The sequence below is a fragment of the Acanthaster planci genome, linkage group LG05 (genome assembly GCF_054643075.1).
Source record: "Acanthaster planci isolate LZ-2023a linkage group LG05, COTS_SCS, whole genome shotgun sequence".
NCBI lineage: Eukaryota > Metazoa > Echinodermata > Asteroidea > Valvatida > Acanthasteridae > Acanthaster > Acanthaster planci.
The window spans coordinates 9,674,448-9,697,996 of record NC_141781.1 but is presented as its reverse complement, the minus strand read 5'-3'; the positions used below and the strand labels follow the sequence as shown (position 1 = coordinate 9,697,996).

At 42.3% G+C, this 23,549-nt stretch overlaps 1 protein-coding gene across 5 annotated transcripts in view; it reads left to right on the top strand.

Moving 5' to 3' along the window:
* The window catches only part of crtc1 (CREB regulated transcription coactivator 1), a 70,781-nt gene extending 47,609 nt beyond the window's left edge, over nt 1–23,172 (top strand). The window contains exons 6-14 of one of the 5 annotated variants that reach the window (XM_087136496.1): nt 3,015–3,076; nt 4,317–4,357; nt 6,015–6,282; nt 7,618–7,875; nt 8,505–8,642; nt 9,857–10,120; nt 10,673–10,883; nt 12,408–12,603; nt 13,230–23,172. In XM_087136496.1, the coding sequence (XP_086992622.1) occupies nt 3,015–3,076; nt 4,317–4,357; nt 6,015–6,282; nt 7,618–7,875; nt 8,505–8,642; nt 9,857–10,120; nt 10,673–10,883; nt 12,408–12,603; nt 13,230–13,233 (1,442 nt within the window). In that variant the 3' untranslated portion in view covers nt 13,234–23,172. Of the gene's footprint in view, nt 1–3,014; nt 3,077–4,316; nt 4,358–6,014; nt 6,283–7,617; nt 7,876–8,504; nt 8,643–9,856; nt 10,121–10,672; nt 10,884–12,407 lie in introns of all 5 variants that reach the window. The other 4 variants (XM_087136497.1, XM_022249489.2, XM_087136495.1 and 1 more) reach the window with 4 other exon arrangements.
* Nucleotides 23,173–23,549: the final 377 nt, after the last annotated feature.

Genomic DNA, 23,549 nt, shown 5'->3' with positions numbered 1-23,549 from the left:
AACCTCTAGGTGAAACCATCAGGCATCTTTGATCATGTGCACTGTAGTGCAGGAATATGTGCAGTGTACGTGTATGTCACCCACAACCATCACATTGTTGCAAAAACATAATTGTCTGCCTTAGAATTCAGAGGGAAGTCAACACGTGCGCATGGGGGGGAAGATACTGGGCCGAACACTTGAGTTGTGTGTTTGCACTGTGCTGTGTAACCCCTATCAAACAAGCAGTGATGGGTTGTTTCTGTAACTTGTTTGTTGTCAGTGTCTGTGTCCCTGCACCTGTCTGCACATAATGTACATGTAGACATCCATGGATGAATGTGTGCATGTGCTTGTATAAATTGTGTGCCACCCCCCCCATAAATAAAATTAGCAATCCTGGTATGCTGCAGTTCAGCTCTGTGGTTTTACAGTCTTGTGTTGTATTGATGGGCCCCTGATAAGAATGTGTGTTGTAAGAGGCACAATGATGTCAGGGGAACGAAAGCTGGCGGCCAAGTGCCCAGCTCCTGCTGAATATGCACATCCGGTTGGTGCCCGGATGAGGCACGAATTCATTTTGACAGATGCAGATGCACAGCGTGAGAAACCGGACCAGGTGTCGGCCCATTTGGCTTGTTGGTGCCTGTGTGCCCATGAGATAGCAGTCGTAAAGTTTTGTGGTTCCCCTTTGGGTTAAATTCACCGAGGGAAACTTCTCCAAGTGCCTGTTGGTGGACTTTCTTTCAGTGTGGAAATTTGTGTAGATCATAAGATTGGTTTTGAACTTTACTGATATAATAAGCAGCGGCAATGTGAGCATACACTTACATGTATGTAAAAACTAGTTACAGCAATATGCTACATGTGTAATTTTACGTTCTTAAAATTTGGTTGTTTCTGTTTACAATTAAGGTCAAATATTCATTGGCTTGTTGCTAATCTGCTAGACACCAAACAACGTTTTTCAAATGTTAGAATGTTACAGGATTCTGTCCGTTGGCTGATAATCTTATCAGTATTAGTAAAGATATTACCAGCATTGTATTATGTACACATGCAACAATGTTATAAGTGGCATGTTCTGCATGGTATGCGACCTCAGTGTATCCCACTGAAAACAGCGCAGTTACCAACCTACACAAACATGTACATTGTAGACCTGTATGATTTTATCCTTGTGTAGACCGTTATCAGCTTCAGGAATAATAACCAGCAATTTGTACCCACGCAGGCTAAAAGTACCAGTGAAATCTCTAATGGGTTATTTTTTTTGAATGCAAAAGGCCATTTTTCTTGCGCTGACTCTGAGTGAGTGAAACAGCCGTGACGTACATGCACAACGGATTACACCTCATGCTTGATCCCAGTTATTCAGCAAAAAAATTGTGAACAAGGAATCACTACAGCCAGCCAGAATAAGAGGCCAGAACAGTGATTTTTTCCTTGAATTGGCAACACGATAAGGCAACAAGAGAGGACAGAAAATAAAAGACATATACTTCAACCAACCCCCCCCCACCTGTATGGTTTCCACAGAAATTCTACATCAGCTGTCCTACTATTCCATTTAAAACAGACATCTGCTTGGCTCATTTAGTGATGTTCTCAGGGCCCTGTGTAAGAGGGCTTCCAATTAATAATGCAGTGGACAAGCATGATATGCAGAAATGTACTAGGTACATGTACATGTATGCATGACACAAATACAGAAAAGGACAGCAGTCACCTTGACAGTGATTGCCCAGTGCCTACATCAAAATTTTGGGGGTGGATCATGTGAACTCTCAAAACCAGTTCAACTCTTCTTCTGTCTGTGAATCAGCACACAGGCTGGAATGGTATTCCCACCTTCAACTGAAATGCAGACGGAACAAAGATTGCCTCCTGCATGCAGTTGTGACACTAGACGCTGGCTTGCTTCTTTTCTTTTTGGTACGCATGAAAACCGGTTCAGGTTTGCGTGCTGATTATTCATATCATAACATCGCTACTGATAGAACAGGTCACGAATTGTTGGAGTCACAGCAAATGTGCACATTTGACATGGTGTATATTTGACCATCAGGGAAACACTGCTGAAGTGCGGGTAACCTGCATGTACATGCACTTGTAAACAGTCCTAAATCCTCCATTTTCAATATGATTTTTACATATACCCTAAGGGGTTAAGGTTAAGTGTGTTTTGTCCTACATAAGCCAATTATTGTCTGCAGCGCAGTGACAGGCTGTGAGCTGCCGGTAACTGCATCTTTGTGGAGCTACTACAGTAGTTTCAGAAGGACTCCTTTTTGTGATGAGTCTAATCTATCCGCTCTGAGTGGAACAAAAGAGGGCGTGTTTTTTTGGTAATCACCGCATAGGCGCGCCTTGAGGCTTGCAAGTGTATGCGCGTTTGACACAGAGCACCCTGAGTACGCGTAACTAATTTACTCCGGCATGTATGGTCTTTGCGTAGCTGCTTGTAACCACCTGTCTTTCTTTTCGCCGATTGGGGGGGGTGCACTTCAGCTCAGGGTGGATTAGATTGAACAAGAAGTAGATTGGACATGTTACAATTCCTAGAATATACCATGCCTCTCATCCTGACTTTGAAAGAGTTTCCATTACACATGCACTTGAACAGAAATTATCATTGATAAAAAGTCTGGCGTATTTCATTGCTGAAGGAATGTCTCAAAAGTCAAATTGGTAACTCCTGTTCCAACCACAACATTGCCTATTTCATCAATTGGGAACACTTACTCTTTCTAGAGACCAATGCGTGTTCCCAAATGGGAATCAGTGGGCTACCAGTACATGTATGTGTGTGTAAGCCAACTTGGACGCACCAAATGGGAATACGGGGAATACCCTCCAGGAATACACATTCCCTGAAGGAGTCTTCCAGTGGGAATAGGAGCGCTCTGACTTTCAAGGTGCTTCCTTAGTTACCATGTTTTATTAGGGAGAATTTCACTAGTTGAAACATTGTGACAGCTTTGTCCACTTGCGAAGACTAGGGATTTAAAATGATCTTTAACGTCTCATTTCAGCTGAGATGGTGGTGGATCACTCAGGTAACACATTGAAAACTCCTGTGTGGGATGCCAAGAAGGTAAGAATCAGAAGATGTTGTTTGTGTACCGGTACGTGCTGTCCTTTCATTATTATTCTTTTTAATTTGCCGCAGCTTCCGTTCTGATTGATGCTTGCGTCCTTTAAGCAAGGAATCTTTAGCACTGAGTGGAAGGTACTTTAGAATCATTAAAGTACATGTGTGTCCGCAGTAAATGTCTCCATAATACTTCATAGGATCCAAGTGAGGATTTCAATAAAGTGCTTTCTTAATGGCATTTTTGTCACCAGACACTGAGATCCCAAGTGATAATGGACATCCCTCTGCGGTGCAATGTACAAAGTATTCCAAGAAAAGGAAGACTGGATATTGAAATTATAGTGTATTTAGGAAGTCAAGATGACCGGGAATTCTGTATCTCCTTTCAACTGACACTCTGTATTGATTCTCACTAATTTTGCATGAGAATAGTCTGAGAGAAAAGAATATCTTTAAGTCCAAGGTATGAAGTGAGAGAACTCTTAGCCGCAGGAAAAAAAAAGCAGGGTAAAAATTCAAGTGCTATGCATAATCAATGTGTTGATTAACTAAATGGAGTCAGAAATGAAACACTTTTGTCATCATCTACTGAAGGGTCCTGGTAGCTTCAAGATACTATTTTTCAAATGGTATCTTAAACTACCGGCACATGTGTGAAGACTCCTCAGGAAAGAATCCATTGTGAAGATTCATGTGGGCAGTATCCTATACTACCATCTGCGATCAATTAAAGTTGGGTAAAATGTTGACGGGCCATTCTTTAAATTTAGGGTCCAGTTTTTTTTCCTGTCCTTGTTTCATCTGTCGTATGATTTGTAAGTTCAGAACACATTCTTTAATTGCCCCCCAAAATAAACATAGTTTGAAGTCAATTTCAATGATTTATCCCCATCAAATTACACCTGTCAGGTTTAATAGGGACAGAAAAATGTCACATGTCGGACCTCAGATTTATACATGTAGAATGACCCTTATCTCTCAATGTTGGTTTCAAAGTGATTCCTTTGTACAATGTAGTGGGGGTAAGTCTGGATTCCTTTTGATATTTCCCTTTTCTACTTTTTGAAGGTCCCAATAACCTAACATTAACGTACATGTACATGTAGTCTACATTTGCCACTTCCTTTTTGTGCACAGTAAGTGCAGTTTGACACCACAGCCCTCTGAGGCTACCCCTTTTCTTTATAGAGATCGGAGACAAGCTCTCTTTTTTCCTCTTTTCCTGTCTCCCCTCCTGCAGATGCAGCCCAGGCCCAGGTCCTGTGAGGTGCCCGGAATAAAGTGAGTGTTATGCAGTTTGCAGTGATCCGGGCCCTTTTTAATCCTGGACGTGTCACAACATGCGATCGAATTAACCTGAAAATGGAGCTGGGCGAATTTGCCTAATTGCACAATTAGCTTACCCTTCCTATCGAGGCGCTGCACACTTCGAATCCAGTCCCCCTCCCCCTGATTGAAGGGACAAGGAGATTTAGACGTGCTGTTTTGCAGCATTTACAGCGCGCTGTTAGTGTGGTTTCATCGAAACCGCTGACAGGTTTTTCCTGCAGGCTTTTGCGATAAACAGGGTGAATCATGGCAATTTTTAAAACGGCCCCTGCATTTTAAGTAATTAATCCACTTCCTTGGGTTCTTTCTCTGAGGGAGGACTCAAGTTGTGCCAACTTTAAAGAGTTTTTCCCCTTAATCAGGGTACGAGCACAGAATTTGCTTTAGATAACCATTGTGACTGGCTCCACAAAAATGGGCATTTTTTTCAAGAGAGCTACATACACATTTGAATTGGTTACATTGTAAACTTTAATTTGGTGTAGATTTGAAGCCTGTAACATTTTGCAATCCCGAGATGTACTGATTTTGTGTGTAATCATACCATACACATTAACAGAAGTAATGTCAGTCAGAAATAAAGCCCTTTAAACACAGGAAGTGTTGGAACTGTATGAACTGTGAAAGTATTGATATAATAGAAGCCAATAAACCAAGAAGTAATAGAATCACCCTTTCCACATAGAAAAGCCCTTAGCGTGAAATAGCACAACAATCTTTGATACCCTTTTCACAAAGCGGGCCGCATTTGTGTCAAGTAAGAGTGGGAGACAAAGATAAAAGTACATTGATGGTATCTCTTGGAAACTGATTGATGCTTTTTGGGGAGGGGGTGTATTGGTATTTCATCTTGTCAGTGTAACAAGGCCGTAACTTCCATTTGTTTTGTACACAAGATTCCGGTACGACCTTGTTGCACTGACGTGACGATTTACTGAATGCCATTCACAATCGTTATCTACAAAAGTTCTTTCGGAAAAGGACATCTTACGTTTGTTTTGTGTACCTATTTTATCCCGATCCCCAGAATTTGATATTATTTCAGCCTGCTCTGAAGCAGTCACAGTGCTGAAGTTACCCTTCTTCGGCAATTTTCTTAGGTGGCTTCAAACTTGTGGCTGACTTTGTGTTGTGTAAACAGTTACAAATGGCCTTCCAATGAATAGGTTTTTGCAGTCTGAGCCTTCTTGGGTGAGCGATTCTTATGAAATCTACCCGTGAAACCTACCCAACCAGCAGCATCTGATTGCCCATTTTTCAGCCTTCATTGCAAGGCTACACAGTGCCCATAAACACACAGCACACGATGCCTATACCAGCAAAATGAGCCCGTTCAGTATTTCATAAAGGCAAGGTCATTCAAGAACAAAGTGCGCATGCGAATCTGCATATGGCTGCACCAATAGGGCAGACGATGCTCATGGGTATTGCTTTTCCCGAATGACCTCAGATGTATGTCATTTTATGTCGTGCTATTGAAATACCAGACTAAGTTGTTCTACCCACATAAGGGTGCTCCTAATATGAAGTTGCCCAATAATGGTCATTTCTTAAATCTCGTGCTTACGCGTTCCTTATTTCCCCCTCCCCACACCCCTCCTTTTCGCAGCATCTGCCCGTCGTCAGATCAGACAGAGACAGAGCCTAGCGCCGACCCCATTCCCATCTCCAACAACACGGGCTCTTTGCCGGACCTGACCAACCTGCACATCCCCTCGCCTCTGCCCACCCCACTAGACCCGGAGGACCAGCAGGTGTCGGCCTACAACCACGGCGGGGGTGGGAGTGGAGGAGGAGGGGGTGGAAGCCCCGGCAACCTGTCCGGCAGCATGCCCTCACCAACTCATCTCAGTACCTCGCCTACCAATCACACCCAGGTAATGCCGCAGGTGGCACTAGCTGACACAGTGTGCGGGGCGTGAGGCTGTAGGAGAATGCCAAGTGGTACTGTTGGAGTTTATTCTGATTGACGATATATGATGATACTGTGGTTAGTCTTTAGCCAAGGTGGTTGTAGCAATCACTGTAGTCTTTGTCCACGCTTCTAGAGAGAAGATGCCCCATTTATAAGTCAGAGATGAAACCAAAGGAGGGGCCCAAAGTGCATTAGTTTGCAAGCGGATACGGGGTAGTGTGAAAATATGCAAGGTTGATGCCTAGAAATGCTATTGATCCCACACATGGTGAAAGTGCAGAAGAAAGAAGTGCACGCTCCCCAAGATACGTGGTGTGTAGGAAAGTGCTTGACTTAATGTTAAAACAACAAGGAGGTCCTGAGTGTTGATGTTCCCTCTCCATTATCCTTAAATACGCTGGATGTAACAAGGTTCTTTGTATTTGCACCTTGGGGGGTTTGGGTTACATGGTCCTTAAATGCAGTAAACACCGGTTAGCAATCCATTCCTCCATGGAACACTGTTTTGTATATAAACTCCTCTCTTGGAGACAGGTCAGTTTCTTTATTTAAAGCAACTTGTAGAGATTCCTCCTACCCTGGCCGTGTTTTTCTGAATTGACTGACAAATCTACAGTGGGAGCGGCATGTTGTGGTGTCGCAGTGACATCAACAGGCTGTGAACAGTTTAGCCAAAGGATATTCAGACGCTGTGAATTACATGTACTTATGTCCCTTAATGAATTTTTAGTTGCATTCCAAACTCTTAAGGGTTCCTCACGTTCTGAATGTACAGTGTACTTTGTTAATGCATGATATATTGGCATATTTCTAATTTGATTTCGACATAAAACTTGCAAGATTGTTACATTCTCAGTGATTGTTCATCCTCATGTATTGCTTGGAACTGTAGCATTTCATGTGTGACTGTGAAACTGTTTCTTGTTAGTCTCTTTTCTCTACTGGAAATCAATTAGACTTGAATTTCATGGGCAGAAAAAGTGTGGAAGATTTCCTTGTTCTTGAAACGTTCCTGCCGTCACAAATTGAAAAGCACTGGACTAAGTCAGAAAGTCTCGTGCAGCTTGGAATCCTGTGGTTCTTGGAAGTTCCAGTTGTGTTGAACATAAGAAGTGCTTGTGGCAAGCATTACTGGAGAATGTAAGGTTTGTGACTAAGGCATATTGATTAGGTTAAATGACTTCACTCATGTGACGCTGGATTTGCCACTCCACACAGTTTCACAAGGTTTAATCAAATGCCTGAATTGTTCCATGAAACAGTGCAACACCGTTCTCCCTTTTTTCCCCTGCCCCAGGTTGTAGGTCAACACAGTCCGCAGATAAGTCCACAAGTAAGTCCACAGATAACAAGGCGTCATGGCGTGAACAGTGCCAACAGCCCCCTTGGGATACATGCAACTAACGAACATCAGCGGCGGCAGCAGCATCAACAACAAGCACAGCATCAGCACAGACAACACCAGCAACAACAGCAACAATCACAGCAGCAGCAGCAGGCCCAACAAGCACAACAACAACAGCAGCAGCATCAACAGCAGCACTTCATCAGACAGGTCTGTACCCTGTGTATCTCGGTCGTCTGTCAGTCCTGTGTGTAGATTGCCAAAGATCCCCTCTTGTTTTGCGTTGCTTTTCTCAGGTTAGACACTGGTTTGGTTCAGTGCATGCTGGATGGATGTAACTAGAAAGCTGGGGAGGGTTAAGCCCTCACCACCTTGATTTGATTTATTTCAACCTTTCATTTTCCCATGTCATGTAGTGTTGCATATAGCCCCCCTGCCACCAGACATTCATTAGTAAGATCAGAGATCTCTGTGCACCTTTGTCCACCGTTACCATCATTCCCTCTCTTACCTTCATCCAGGGCAAATTTCCAAGGAACCATGTCACCCTTTGTCTTTCCCATAGGCTGACCCGGACTCCCACTTCCGTCTAAGAAAAACAAAAGTTCCAGAACAATTCCCAAACCCCGAAGTCAGGCAGAGACTGAAAGGCCTACTCACTGACACTGGTAGCATTTAAAAAGTCGGCACCGCAGCATTGAGAGGGTTAGGGAGAAACTACAAGAAAAGTCGCGAAGCAGCTCTTGCTACTGCTTCTCTCTCTTTTGTCTGCTTGAACAACACCAGCCTTTGTCATGACCATTCTTCCCCATTCCCCTCTTCCTCCATGTTCTCATCAGGGTATAGCTGTGGACGCGGCGGCCATGGCAATGGAGCACCGGGCGCACCACCAGCAGTATCCCCAGCAGCTTTACACGCAGGGCCAGCCTCAAGCGGTCCAGGCAGCTCCTCCCAACCTCACGCTGGACATGTCAAAGGTCGGTCAGGCTTGCTGATTTTTTTTGCCGGTGTGCTGTTGCCGTGCCTGTGCTTTGACATAGTTCTTGGGGCCCACATATGCGCACTGGTGTATCTCCGAACTGTTGCAATAGTCGGAACTCTGCCGAGTTGGGTTTTCAGTTCCTGCTCGATGGCCTTGTGTGCTGGTAGTGGTTTCTTTTCCGTTGAAAGATACGTCTGCGTAGAGATCATTGACTTCCATTTCATTTGACCCATTGGAGGTGCTTGTCAACTTCATTAGTGTGAATTTCCCAAGAACCACCAACAGATCCACCATCAGTCGTTCCTTTATTTCAGATGTTGCTGAAAGGTTTTGCCCTCCAACCCCCAAATTCTCTTCTGTCAGCACCAAATTTAAGCTACTTATAATTCACAGCCAACCTTCTAATCTCACTGTCTTTTGGGTATGCTCCCTCGCTTCCCTGGATATCGTGGGTTTATAATTCCATCATTAGTGATTGTGTTGGGCAATTCTGGCATTTTTCGAATTTGTTCGATTGCCGGAGGGAATTATGAGTCCACTTGGAATTGATTCCAGTTTTCATTGATGAAAATAAATATGGAAAAAAAGTGCCCTGTAGCAGTTTGTAGTTCATGCAATTTATCAAGACCTTTTTTTTTCCCAATAAAAAAACTGATCGATTGGTTGTCTATTTTTGTTTTCAAATATGATATATATAAGTTTCAGTAGAACCAAAACATTTGAGGATGTATCCCTGTTTATACACGTACAACGGTGACTGTGAATTGAATCTCAGAGGAAGGGAGTTAAGAACTTGAGGTAATTGATGTCCTGTTAAAAAAAAAAGTGGCACCACGGTCGTGATTCCTAGAGTGGAATCAAGTCCAATCGATTCCTGCATAGAATGACTTAATACCATCGAGTGCATGGGCTGACTCTACAGCCAACAGGAACACTTCCACCCCCCAGAAGACACTGGGTAGTGAATGCATCCATTTCTGGTACCCCTGTGTTATACTGCCAGCCGCAACTGTAATTATCAGATGCAGATATTGTTCATTACTTGTCACTCCGGTTTTGCAGTCATGCCACCTATGTGGCCTAGACTTCCTACTCATTCTATATAGTTCATAGGCTATTACCTATATAGAATTAGTAGGAAGTCACAGTCACTTTAAAAATAATCGTACAATGACTGTGGTGTTTTATCAAATCTCCAATCATGTCCAGGGGGGCCTGCAATACCGGGATGGCAAGTGCGTGGTCAGTACCTCTTGTACATCACCTACCTCGCCTGTCTCCAACCCCCAGTGCTCGCCTTCCCCTGCCCACTCACCCTCGGCGGCCATGCCCCAGGGCTCGCCCACCAACAAGGCCATGAGCGACGCCCACTACCAGCAGTTGCAGCACCAGTTCGAGCACCAGTGCAATATGCTGGGGCAGCAGGAGGTCGGCTCACCCACACCGGGCCAGCAGCTGACCTACAACCCCCAGGTGACTTGCTTTTATATAGCAACCTTTCCAAGTCCTCCATTGCGTAGGAAGTCAGTCAGTGTCTTTACTTGGGTTGGCAAAATTCCAAGGAGCATCAAGTCTTGTGTAAAAGGAATTGTGACTGGGCTGTGCTTTCTTCATTCCTCTCATATACTCCTGAACCTTTTTGATGGATTTTGGAGACACTGAGAAGGGTTGAACTAGTGGGTAACACTGGGGAGATACCCTTATTGGACATAAATTCTTGAGTTCTTTATATTGTCCATTATCCAACCACACTTGGTTTAGGCCTGGGGTCCCAGATGTTGGACGCCATCGCTGCTAAATGGCGAGTATTTGCCAACTTTGAGGGGGGTAGGCTTGGGGGGACACATGCCAGTACAAGTATGCACTTGCATGGCACAAAGAACCTGTAGACGCACCCAGATTTTCTCTGAGAGTGTCGTGATCTCTAATACATTTGTACGTGCAATGGGCCGTGCAGATTCTTAACCCTTTGATTTTCTTGCTTGACTCCCATTCCCCCGCGCTGCCCCGCTTTTCATCCCCCAGGGCCCATACAATCAGAACCACCAGCTGAGTGAGGCAGAGCAGAGCCTCTTCTTCCCCCCTCCGGGCGCCTTTTACGACCAGGCCTACATGGTGGACGCCCAGGAGCTGTTCCAGCCCAACAAGCCGCCCCCGGCCTACCCCCACTCTGCCTTCATGCAGCCCAGCGCCGGCAACATCCCCAATATCATCTTGACAGGTGGGTTGCCTGACGGTAAGAGAACTGCGCCTCCATCTTTTATCCTTTCACGTCTTGTACAGTGTCGAGTACCTTGTGGCATTTGGTGCAAGATGTGTTGTGATATCTGTGTGGCCTGGGGTGGGAATCCGTCTCTAGGTTCATTGTGGATTTGTCTGCCAGAAATCATCCGCAGGGAAGCATACTCGGTCTGAACCCTAATTATCTTTATGTTTTCAGCTTTAGTGTTCAACAAAGTTCTACAGAATCTCTCTTGTTACTCTGAAACCAACAAACTGATAAGTATCCAAATTAATGTGGCTATTCACCCCCTCGACCTTTGAAAACATCGGGCCCTCAGCTTCCCCCTTCTCTGACAAGCACAATTTGATAGCAACGCATCAACAGTAATGGTAAGACAAGTTACATGGATTCTCGTCCCAGGTTTGGTGGCAGTGTGCTTATCGTGGTAAACTTTGTGTGATTTACATCATTAAACTGCAGTTGTAGTCAGTAGTCTACCAAATACCAACTACAGTTGTATTTGGTACTATTTGATAGTAATAAATGTTGGGGGGAAATATGTGCAGAGCTTTCTATCGCAAATGCAAAAAGAGAAAACCAAAACAAATCAAATTACATTCATTGTGTTTATAAATTCCTGCTCTGCGAATTGAACGCTAAATCACAGTTTAGTAGACTTGGATGATTCTTTGAAAGTAAATGCTTTTGCATTCTATTTGGCATTGAATGTTTTCTTTTGTGACGGTAGGTCTCACGTGTAAATCACACACTACATGCTTGATTATACATGTACTATCTCAGATTATACATGTGCCATCCGTCAACACCGTTCTTTGATCCTTGTTTCCATTCCTGCACAGAACAGCGAAACAGAAATTTGAAGGGTGTCGTGTTTTAATTTGCAGAAGAGGCTTGTCTTTGCACATGCACAGAATTGTTGCAGAAAAACCAACTTTGCACACTTTGTATGGAGTGGTATCGACAAGCACTTAATTATCTGTGAACACTTCCAGGGTCACCATACATGCAGTTTGCAACAGTGGTTTGGACAAGTTTAATGTGACGTACATGTGTGTTTGTGCTGGAGTGCTGATCAGTGTTGCATGCATGATTTTGGTGATCAATGTTAGGAAACTACAAGCCTGTTAAAGAATGTGAAATTTAAAGTCACATGCTGTCAAATACAGCAAAACAAAAACAAAGAATTAATATTCCCAAATTCAAAGTAATCAAATGGAAACAAAATTACAGCAAAGCCTACCTTGCTTTTTCGATTTTGATATTCATCTGACTGGGCAAGGTGAAATTAAAATTCCCAATCAAAAAATCCCCTGTCAATGGGAGCATTGTCAGGTACCTGTAAGATTACTTTCAATTACCAAGAAGTTTTTGTTTCAGAGAGAATTTTAAAAACCTTGAAGGATGATTTCCTCATTTCTCTCCAAAATAGAGCAAGTCAGAGATGGAGCTGGGGTTTGTATTGTGTCTTGATCAGTGTTTATCAGACTTGTTCCTCGTCCTCTGTGTTCCTCCCAGGGACTGGTGAGTCGCCGCCCCGACAGGACTTTGCTAAAGAGATCAGTAATGCCATGGCTGGCGTGGACAATCTGGACCCACTCTTCTCGACGGACAGCTTCAAGCTGGACCCGCTGGACCTTGACAGCCTGCAGATGTTGACAGACAATGACTTGGTGGCTGACCAGGCCACGGAAGATTCATTCCGGCTGGACAGGTACGATGTGTGATGACGACCGGCCACTTGGAAAAGCCCGGACAGTGTTGTTTTTCATGGGCTTTGTTTTTTCCTTGTTTTTTTTGTTTGCGGGGAAGCCAGGAAAAGAGGGTGCCAAGAAAATGTGAGTTGATAGATCCTTGTTGCTGCAGTCTTTTTATACAGGGGCCCCTTTGAGACCCTTGGTAATCGGCGATAATCGAACTCATACAGGATCGGACATTGAATTCACAAGTTGGACAGAGCTTTGCCGGCTTTGCTGTGACGTGAAGAAGTATCAATTTCTTTGCTGGTGTTCTCTAGCGTGTGGCATAATCAAACCATGGCCCCCCTCCATCCACTCTGTGCAGTCAGTTTAAAACTGCTGACAGTTGGGAAGACGTACATGCCCGGTCGGTCGTGGAATACTGCGTGAAAGAACTCCAGTTGTTGACTCGGACGGGACTGGTCTCAGTGCTTAAGTCGTTTTGCTCTGTGATTCTCTGTAAGCTGCAAGGATTGGTGCGACGAGATTTATGATCGAAGAAGGAGGCAGACTTGATGCACTCTGGACAAGGGCAAGCCTAGTTAAACCTCCTACTTGTCAAGTCAGGTGGATGTAAATGTGCATTTTGGAATTTTTACAGGTGAACAGCCGATGCTGCTGGTGGACTTTTTGGGGGGGGGAGGTGGCAAAATTGAGATGACAAAGCGTGCAGTTCAGACTGAAGTATCAGCGCGGCGGGGAGAAACTGGCCAACATTCGTCATGGCTGTTGTACAGCAGTTGTGACTGGGTGACAAAATCGCAGGTGGAGAAAAGTGCCCCCCTTTTTTTTTCAGGAAGAGACAAAACACCGTAACATTCCTTGGAGTTCTGGTGTCCAGTTGTGCAGCCCAGCATCAGGAGAGATTCCCCCATCTGTCACAAGCCTTGTGTCGCCCAGGAAGCCGACCGAATGGATTAGTTGGTTGGAAGTATAAAAATGTATATTAAAACAGTGTTTTATATGAAAGGAAAGACAGTTGTGTCACAGGTTGCAGTTTGGAAAATACTGATTGGGAAATGTATTGCCAGATATTTAGCAGTGTGTTCATTCCAGGTTTAATTGACACGCTTTTTTTCTTCATTCAGTGCATTGTTCTTAATTTGCCTGTGTTATTTTGAGTCATGAGCCCTCAGTTGCATCCAGTGGCCAGTGGTCTGGTAAACCTTTTCGGTCTGGAACCCAGAGGTCTGCAATATGCTGTGCACTGTTGGCGCCTGGAGATGCAACATATATCAGACCTGAATTTGCACAAAAGCTCCAGTGTGAAGTGTCAGACCAAATGGCCTGTTTTGGATGTGGTCTTTGCAGTAACGGCAGGCCTGTTGGAAATTAGACCAGGGCTCGATATCACCTGATTTCATCAGAACTCAAAATGGGTTGGTGATAAAATGGTTATATATCTTAAAAAGAGTTTCAAGGCAAATTCCACTCTAGAACTGATCAGGATTGTATCCCTTGCCTTATCCTGTCCATGATTTGAGTTTAACCTGCATATACAAAGATTTCAGGCTGAGGGTATAATGTTAAAAAAAATCGGCTTTTTTTCCCCCCTGTTTCTTACAAAATGTTGGACTGTGAACCGTCAGTGGTGATCTCCGCAAAGAAAGCCTGGCCAGTGGTGTTCATTAAGTTACAGGATGGTTGGGCACTGGTATCTCCATGTTATTAATTTCCATTTGTACAGACATTAGCCATGTGTCAGCCATTTCATGGCATTAACTTCTAGTAAGATCAAGAGAGGAAAAGGGAAAAACGGAAAAGGTATTAAAATGGTGCCGCTGTGCAGCATGACCCGTCTTTCACATGTTTTGTTGTCTCAACCGCAGCAAAAACAGGGGTCGATGAATGTAGTCACTGAAATTTTTGTTCAGCAATTCAATACAGGTGTTTCACACTTGGAGCCCCTCCAAGAGTTTGCAACGCGTTTACCAATCGCAGTGCGCAAAATCTGTCGACCCACTGCACATTTGGAACGGGTCGACAGATTTCGCACATTGTGATTGGCCAACACGTGGCAAACTCTTGGAGGCGCTCTATTATAAATCGCCCGTATTCATCGGAATTTCATAGAATGGAGTGCCATTGGTTAACAGAACACAATATCAGGCATTTTGGCCCTTAGCCTTCGTAAGCGTAACTCCACGTCAACTCCAGTGTAGCATTTTGCACTGCACCAGTTGAGAACAACTATGTCTTGGAGATTCAGAGTTTGGAGTTTTCAGCAGTATGTGATGCGTAACTTTGTGATTTTATGAAACTCTTGCTGTTGTGACTTTTCCAGCCTGCGTTAAAATACTAGGTAGTAAATTTCTCTGAGCAGCAAGCTGTGTTTCACCCTCTCAATTCATCAATAGATTTTTATGAGAGTGACGCTTCGTGAGCAAACAACAATTTGGCACCCAACTGATCACAGGTTAAAGTGTGTAGACAACTTGTTTAGACTGATAATTTCTCAGAGTTTGGCAGTGGCCAGCTTGGTCTCTGGTCTGATTCAGTTTTGTGGTTCGAGAGTGATGACATCTAATGTAGGTTTGGAGCCTTTCTCATTTTACTCAACTTTGTATGTAGTTTTGGATTGTTCTCTGGCCTCATTTAATTGTGTAGTTCAAGATAGTGTGTTGGTATCTGGCTAGTTTGACTTTCTCCATGAGTTTGGCTTGCTCTGGAGCCTCAACAACTGCGTGGTTCAAGAAAATGTGTTGATATTTGACACAGATTAGAAGCCTTTACCCAAACTTCCTCAGTGGCGTTGACTTTGTCGTTGGCCTCATTAAACTGTGTTTTTCAGAAGAGAAGCTGAAGCAAGGAACCTTTCCTGAAACTTGACATCAGTTGTGGCTTTGGCTTGGTCTCTGGCCTTATTTGTATGATTCAGTGAAGTATGCTGACATTTAGTATGCTGACTAAAGGCTTGGAGTTCTTGCAAATCTTTGTCTTTGGTCATGCCTTGGTTTGTCAACTTTAGTTTCATTTGTACATTTTGGTATTCATGTAGCAAAACATGGATTAATTGGTGACTCCAGACAGGGAGCCAAATTGTGAAAAGTCAAAGGGATACCAGGCCAAATTTAAAAAAGCAGCCAAAGCCAGTGTGTCCGGATAATGACCTGCTAGACCAGAACCAAGCCAAATGATCACCAACTGTGGAAATTAATAGTTGAGCAAGTGTCCCAGCATCACTGCAAAGGTTTTAAAATTTTCCAATAAAAGTTAAGAGAGGGATTTTACTACTTCACATGCTTCATCATAGATATGTGTCGAGATCTGGATCAGCTTCCATCGACGCCAAAATTATCAGTCTCCATTCTGTTCAAAATTCTTTTCTTTTTTTTTTTTGGATGATTTCTTTTTCGTGTACAATGTTGGTAGGCATGATTGCCTTTTTTCATGGATTCTGTACATATATTATAAAAACACTAACCATTAATGTGTCATTTTTAGCATGAGAAAAAAACATGTCTTTTTGAATTAATATGCTGCATTTCATCCGTTTTTTTGGGGGGGGGTTGACATTGTTGACGTTTTAGAATGAGTAGTTTGTGTCGGGTGTACGATAGTGCCATACTTCTTGTTTCCAATGGCTAATTTGTGCTGACAATCACCTGTGTGCTCGCTGGTAGAGCAGCATATTTACCAATATTGAAATCTTCTCATGTATTTAAAGAGTAGATCTCTTCCCTTCCCTCTCTGCAAGTGTCAGTCATGCAGGTCGGCTGTTAACTTGGGCTGTTTTAATCCGGCAGGAGAAAAGAACACTGGAACAGGAAAACAGGAGTCATCGACTTTTGGTGTTCTATTTACAAACACGTGATCATGAAATACTGACAAGAATTTATCAGTTTTGATCTGTACAGACGTTGCTGTGACCACATACACTGAGAAATGCCCCAAACAGACATTTTTACACTCTTGACGTGCTGTAAATATTCACTGGTGTAGAGCTTTGTAAGAGAGGGTATTTTATGCTGAAAGCGTTGGGCAAAATTGATCAGTTACTAACAATGGATAAAACAGTTTTGATGCCTTTTAACATGTTCAGCCTGGAGCAATTGATACAACGTAACCTACATGTATCTACCATCCCTCCATTAAAACACTGAAATATCTCAGTTACTCATTCAGATGCCCAGGTTTGCTCATGATGGTCTGGTCTGACTGGTGGTGTCTCATGAAGTTTTAATAAACTATTATGTCAAAATAAAAGACAACTCATAAAAGAGACACCACACTGAATTTTCTTGTTTTACCTGTAGCTGTCTGTGGCCAATGCAACCTGGCATGTTCAATCCATTCATCAGGCTTACATCAGACGAAGGACAAGTGTTTTTTGGTTTTTTTTGTGTGGTTTGCGGCTTTTGTTTCTTAGGTGCTGTGCCATGAAGTCAATCCAAAACCGAATCTTTCTTCATCTCATTAGCAGTGCCACACTGGACAATTAGATCATATCCCCTTGCGCAAACAGGGCCTTCGAAGGGGAATTTCCGAGTAATGATTCCAAGCCCACTAGTCCATGTGTCACATGAAGTGTGGGCTGTGGTGAATCAGAAATGGCAGGGGAAACCCTGCATCAGAGAATTGGCAGTCATCTGCCCTTGCGTAACTGTGGCAGTTCAAGGGAAAGTTCCAAGTGAGGTCAGTGTGCTCGTCAAGTTGCTGTAATGAGTCTCCATTGAAAGAAAACAGTATCAAAGTGGTTTTGCTTTATATTCACGTTTTCTTTTGATATATTTATTTACCTTTGACAATACTTGATCTAAAGAGGATGATACATTTTTTAAGAATAAATTCTGCCCGGCCAATCTTTGCAGAAACTGACCTGTTGAAGATTTGTTCAAGAAAAACGAAATGGACTGAGCTTTCAATCCAAATAAAATGCTGGACATCTCTTCGGTTTCCCTGTTTGCCTGGAAAATTGCAGAGATGAAAATTGATAAGACAAGTGTAATCGCAGATGTCCACCAAAAAGTTTAATGGAGTCAGGCTCTTTCAGTAATACATTCTTTAAATATAGACCCCAAAAGAAATGCTCATAATGCAGCAGACATGTTACAAAGTGATGTAGATAATCTGGAACACCCCCTCCCTCCCCAAAAGAATCTGACCCAAACAAACTAAGTCCTCTTTTTGGGGGGGAAAACATGACCAAATATTTGTAAGAGAAAGGAAAGAGAAGTTTGAGGGACGGGCCATCGTCAGGTGAAACTCTGCTTTAAAGTTACGTCATACATTCGTAAAATTCATGACTGTACAGATTTTTTACTGAAATAATCAGGGGAGGCTCATAATGTCTGGGGGTTTTGACTGAAGCTGTTACAAAGTCCGTCAGTTTGATTCATGGGACCTGCAGGACAGGTGACAGTCAGCCTTTGTTTGGTCTCAGGCATGGTGTGTTGGCTCAAGCATGGTATCTAGGCTCGTAGCCTTAATTACCAAGGGAAATTGAGGTCAGGGAGTAGTTTTAAAAATGAAATAAATTAATCAATATACACAGTGGAGAAATGTTTCAAGGGGAATTTCAAATTAAATCAAATTTTAAGGCTTTTACGCTGGAGGTCCTAAAATTTGTGGCTTCTTTTTAAACCATTTGCATGACGTTGATTGCTGTGAGTATTTTTTTGGTTATATTCGTGGCTGCTGATAGCTGTAACACAGAGGCCCTGGTTTATTTCCAACACGGTAATCGTGTTCCAGGGTAGATAACCAACACTGCATGAAGAAGCATTGATTTTTTTTTCCCTTCAGCATTTGACTTGTGTTGCAAGAATGTAGATAGTCAATGAATTTATTGACTGCCAGCTCAAAAGTACATGCTCATTTTGTATGACTGTTTAGAGTGAAATAAACAAGTTAATGGTAATAAAATTGTCTTGGATCTTGCATGTGGGTGAAACGTGAGACCAGTCAGAGCACTGGACAGCCAAATTGTGTGCGCTGTGCATGGTCGTGCCCAGACTGACTGGCTACAGCTGTGACTAAGACACGGGTCTACGGGAAGTAGCCACAGCTTCACGGTGGCTTCCCCCAAGCAAGGTGTTACAGCTGAAAATGATTTTGATACGCTTCTCAACTGGGCTCTTTTTCGCAAATGGACCAAAACGTTTAGGCTTCAACCTTAAGAACCAGTAGCACGCCTGGTCAATAAGTTAATAGTATGCCACTTTTTACAACCAACCAACTTAACATGCATGACACAGTTTGCCTGTATTTTGTAGGTTCTGATACAGCATGTTAGAATGCCGTGTTCCAAGTACCTCTCATGTACATGTATAGGGTAATGTAAACCAGGATAATCTTGGCTTGTCACTGAAAAAAATCACCTATTTTGAGACCCCTCTATGCATTTGAAACTCACTGTCTCTAGTTTTCAAAGTTGTACAGGCATTAAGGACTTGTATAGGCTTAAGTGTACACATTGCTGTCACTCATCACCTGGTGTCTAACTTTTCTCTGTCTTCTTGTGGCCTTTTTTCTAATTAGTGCTTTCACTCAAATAATCCAAGTGTTGTACAGATTGTGATGACGAATCTGACATAGTGCTCAAACTTTTTTTTTTCCAATATTTGAGAGATGTGTAAAGAAATTTAAAGAGATGGAAAAAAAAAAAATCAAATTTAGACATTGTTGATGGTCTCCCTCTTTGGCTGGGTGAAGGAATTCACCTTGGCTGACTATTACAGTCGTTCATGCAGCACGTACCAGATTCAGGAAATGGCTTGTGAATGTTCTACCAAGGCCGGTTGTGGTTTTAGTTTGGTACACTAAAGTTGAAACTGCAGCCTTGGACTTAGTTGACTTTGGGGTACAAGTGTGGAACTTTGAATATGTTTCACTTAACCAGGGGGGGGCCGAGTGCAAAGGGAGGAAAGAATGTTTCCTTGTCCTCGGTTGGCGGTCTTCTGTCCTCTGGTGTGTTGCATGGTAGGACCAGTAGGAAACAATGCCCTTCCTCTGCGGTCTAACAAAACAGGACTGCGCATTCTTGAAGGAATATCACTCCATTTTAGTCACTCAAGTGACACTTGAAACACTAGAGATTTGAATTGATAGTGGTCGATAGGGGCACCAATCCCATCATTTGTGCAGTCGGAACCATTGGGTTCATGAAATTCAGGGCCTTGGTCGTCATGCACGTAAGCCAGTGTGTGTGTGGGGGGGGGTTGGCCAGCACAATTTCCCTGAAACTACACAAGCTAATTGATAGTTTCCTTATTGGAGTAAGGAAATTTTACTGGATCTCTGAGCACAATTACCACAGCCACTTACACACAAATGTTGCTAAATGAATATAAAAATGAAGACAGAAAATTAAAAGAAAAGTTGCAATTGCAAATTTTGTAAGCTATATTTTGTGCATTTGCTGAGCAAATACTTTGGTACATTTGTGATAAATGCTTGTACTTATTGATTTTATTTCTTCAGATTTTTCATAGTTGGACACTGGATTAAAAAAAAACCAGAACAAAAAGCCAAAACTTATTCCTTTGGACTGGAAATGCGATATGGTGTTGATAACTTTCTCCAAAATATGACTCTGGGATTCTGTTCTGCTTTACATCTGTAATTGACCTGAAGTACTTAATAACAGATGGTGTTGGCAGATTCCCTCAAGGTACCTGGCAGCTTTGATCCTCTGCATGAGGCAAGGTTTACATGCGCGGCTACATGAAAGGCCCCTAAGCTTGGCTTCTCCAGAACGTGCATATCCTTTCAGAAAATTGCAAACTCCACTTCAATACAAGCAAGCACGACAGAGTTCAGTGCAGAAGTTAAAGCTCTGTTCTGACATATTTGATAAATTGTACAAAGTTAAGATGGCAAAGGAAGGGGTTTTTTTGTTTTACAAAGAAATGTCAAATATCCAGCCACAGAGAGAGACTGTATACATTTATGTGTATAAAAGATTATGTAGAATAAGATGTCTATTGAATGAAAACATTTGTATAGGTATTGTACAGATTTTATTGTAATTATCATTATCATCATGCCGGATATCCCAACCACTGTTGATGTAAATCTATACATTGGAATTTTTAATGAAATGCAGTATTTCAAGAGACGTTTTGTTTTGTAGATTTTTAAAAGAAAAACAAACAAACCAATGCTCAAGTTTTTCCTTCTGTCGCTTGCATCAGTTCACATTGTGCATTTTGTGTTTGTTCCCTGAAATTTATAGGGGACATAAAATTTTTGAAAATGTTTTCCAAATACAGCTAAGTTTACCCGCTGGTTTGTTTTGTGTGTGTGTGCACGGTTTTGTAAATAATTTGAAAGCAGAAATAAATTTGTATCGGTGTATTGATGGAAACCCCGCTCTCCCAGTTAAGAAAATAATCTGTTGGCGTCTTAGTTTGGGACATGTTCGCAATTGGGCAGCAGGTGCCCTAGTTCCATGGGTCTGCAGGCACAGTTGGGAAAGTAGGCCTCATTGCATTGGCCCCTGCCTGCTGTATTGCCCACCTATTGCTGATTAGTACATGATAGCCAGTGGAATTTTGTTTGGTTTTCGGTTGTTTTGTTTCATACCTGTTAAAGAGCAGCTCTAAGGTAGAGGTACTCTTTAATGCGGCTGTTTCACAATCATGTGCCACCAAGAGTTTGCGACGCGTGAGCCAATCAAAATGCGTGAAATATGTCGACCCAATGCGGGTTTGGAAAGGGTCGACAAATTTTGCGCGTTATGATTGGCCAACGCGTTGCAAACTCTTGGTGGCGCACTATGGTGAATCGCCCGTATTACAGTTTGCAGCTAGGAAGCTGATGCCAAACCTTCTCTTCTAATCTTTGTCATTTTTACACTTATCAAAGTATACACACACAAAATGCTGTATGTTGGCCTGAAAAATACAAACAAATGTGCAATTTTTCTCATGAAGTTTTGAATGAAATTAACATAGATATAGTGAGTTTATGAACATACTTTTCATTGTTGATATGCACCGAGTGGTTAAAGTCTTACAATGTGTAATTTTTTTTATCAGCTGAATTGTTTTAGTATGTGCTTTTGGTTGATTCCTGAAGATCTTGATGAAAAGTAGCTTTTGTTAGATGAGGTAGAATTTATACTTGTAGGTGATTGAATTAAATTGAGTATCAAAGCCTCTTTGAAATAATATCCCCTTAAAATTCAAAACTTTTATATGTAGCCTACCTCACAAGAAACACAACAATTCACAAGAGTTTTGTATGTTTGGCCACGTGGAAATTGTAGCAGTTCCGAAAAAAAAAAAGGCTCAGTACCATGGATTTTGCTTGCTTTGCATTAATTGCCGTGGTGCAACTGTTCACCGGGGCTATGCGTTTGTAAAGCACAGAAATCTTTCTGTAAGCATGTATGATTGATTGGAAAAGCAAAAGTTGAACTGGGTGTTATCGGTTTGGCCCAAAGAACAGGCGACTGGCCAGATAGGACCAGAACCAGGCCTCTCTGTCATCACCTGAACTTGTCCAGTCAAGAACCCTCTCAAACCTCGGTAGCACCATTCTACAGTCACCTTGATTTTACTGTGAAAGATCAACGAACAAAGCTATTAAAAACTTGAAGAAAAAGAAAACATAGGAAAATAAGGAGGAGGGAGGAAAGACAAATCAGGCTTGAATGGGATGAAGGATCTTGACAAGTGTTGTTGGTCAAATCCATCAGGAGGTCATCCAGTCTCAAGACAGATCACAAGCTTTTCATAGTATTGCAAGACGGACTTTCCCTTGTCTGTGTTTCCCCCCTCTCCTTACCAAAATACAGAGCCACACCCCCATCCAATCTACCCCAGACCAACACTTTAAATTTAAGTCTTATATTGAATTTTCCATGGCACGTCATCCAAGTTCAGCTTCCCAAATCCTTCGCTTGTCTTTTTTTTCAAGCAGAAGTTGCAGCTCTGAGTATGTTGATAATAAAAAAGAAAAAGAAAGAAAAAAAAACGATGGTCTTAGCTCTGCCGTGTATATAACTTTTGCAGATATGTGAAAACAGTGTTACGGCCAACAAAATTGTCAAATTTATACGACAGTATTGTAGATATTAATGCCAGACAATATGCCTTTACTAGAAATGTGTTATTGTATAGAGAAACATTATGTATTGTAAGGCTTACACAAAAACTGGTAAAGAGGGGGAAATCATTCAAAACAAACAAACTAACCCATGAGGATTGTTGATGGAAAGGCTTTTTAGTGATGTAACAATGTGTGGTTTGATTTGAAACAAAATGAGGGGGAAAAAGAAGGAACTTTTATGATATGATTAGCCCGACAGTATTTACATATACTGAGAATCATCACACAAAAAACACCTGTTACAACACATAGCTTTGTATTCTTGGCTAATGACACAAAGACATTTATTCCTTTATTTTTAAAAAAAACGAGAGAGTTAGTAGCCTAGAAGTAGTTGAATCTGGAATGTGTGTATTACTGATTGAAATTTGATATAATTGGCCAGTCAGTGGCCCAAATAAGATGTGCCAGGTGGATTGTATATGATGTCGTTTCTTATTTTACTATGTTTTGCTTTTTAAACATTACAATTAATGTGTATACATGAACCAGAACTTGTGTCTACTGCTTCTTGGAAATTTGTGTTCAGGGGGTTGTCGTCTCCAGGTGGAGATTTAGATATTTTTTTTGATGGTTCGGCGTATTCGTCGTTTCTAAACAGTTTTATTGCCAACGTTTACTGATACAAAAGGAAATGCATACTTTTGTCTGCACCAGCTCTTAAATTGCAATGGCCAAAACCAAACCACGAAGTATCTGTGCCTTTGATTTTTTAAAAAGAGGCAAACGATTCAAAAGGTTTTTGCAAAACTCGGGCACAGATGTCGGGGAGAAGTGCGCAAGTATTGAATTGACTTTGTGAAATGGGTTGCGACTCAGCAAAAATAACGTGACTGCAACTTCACTTACGAAAAATTAACAGGTG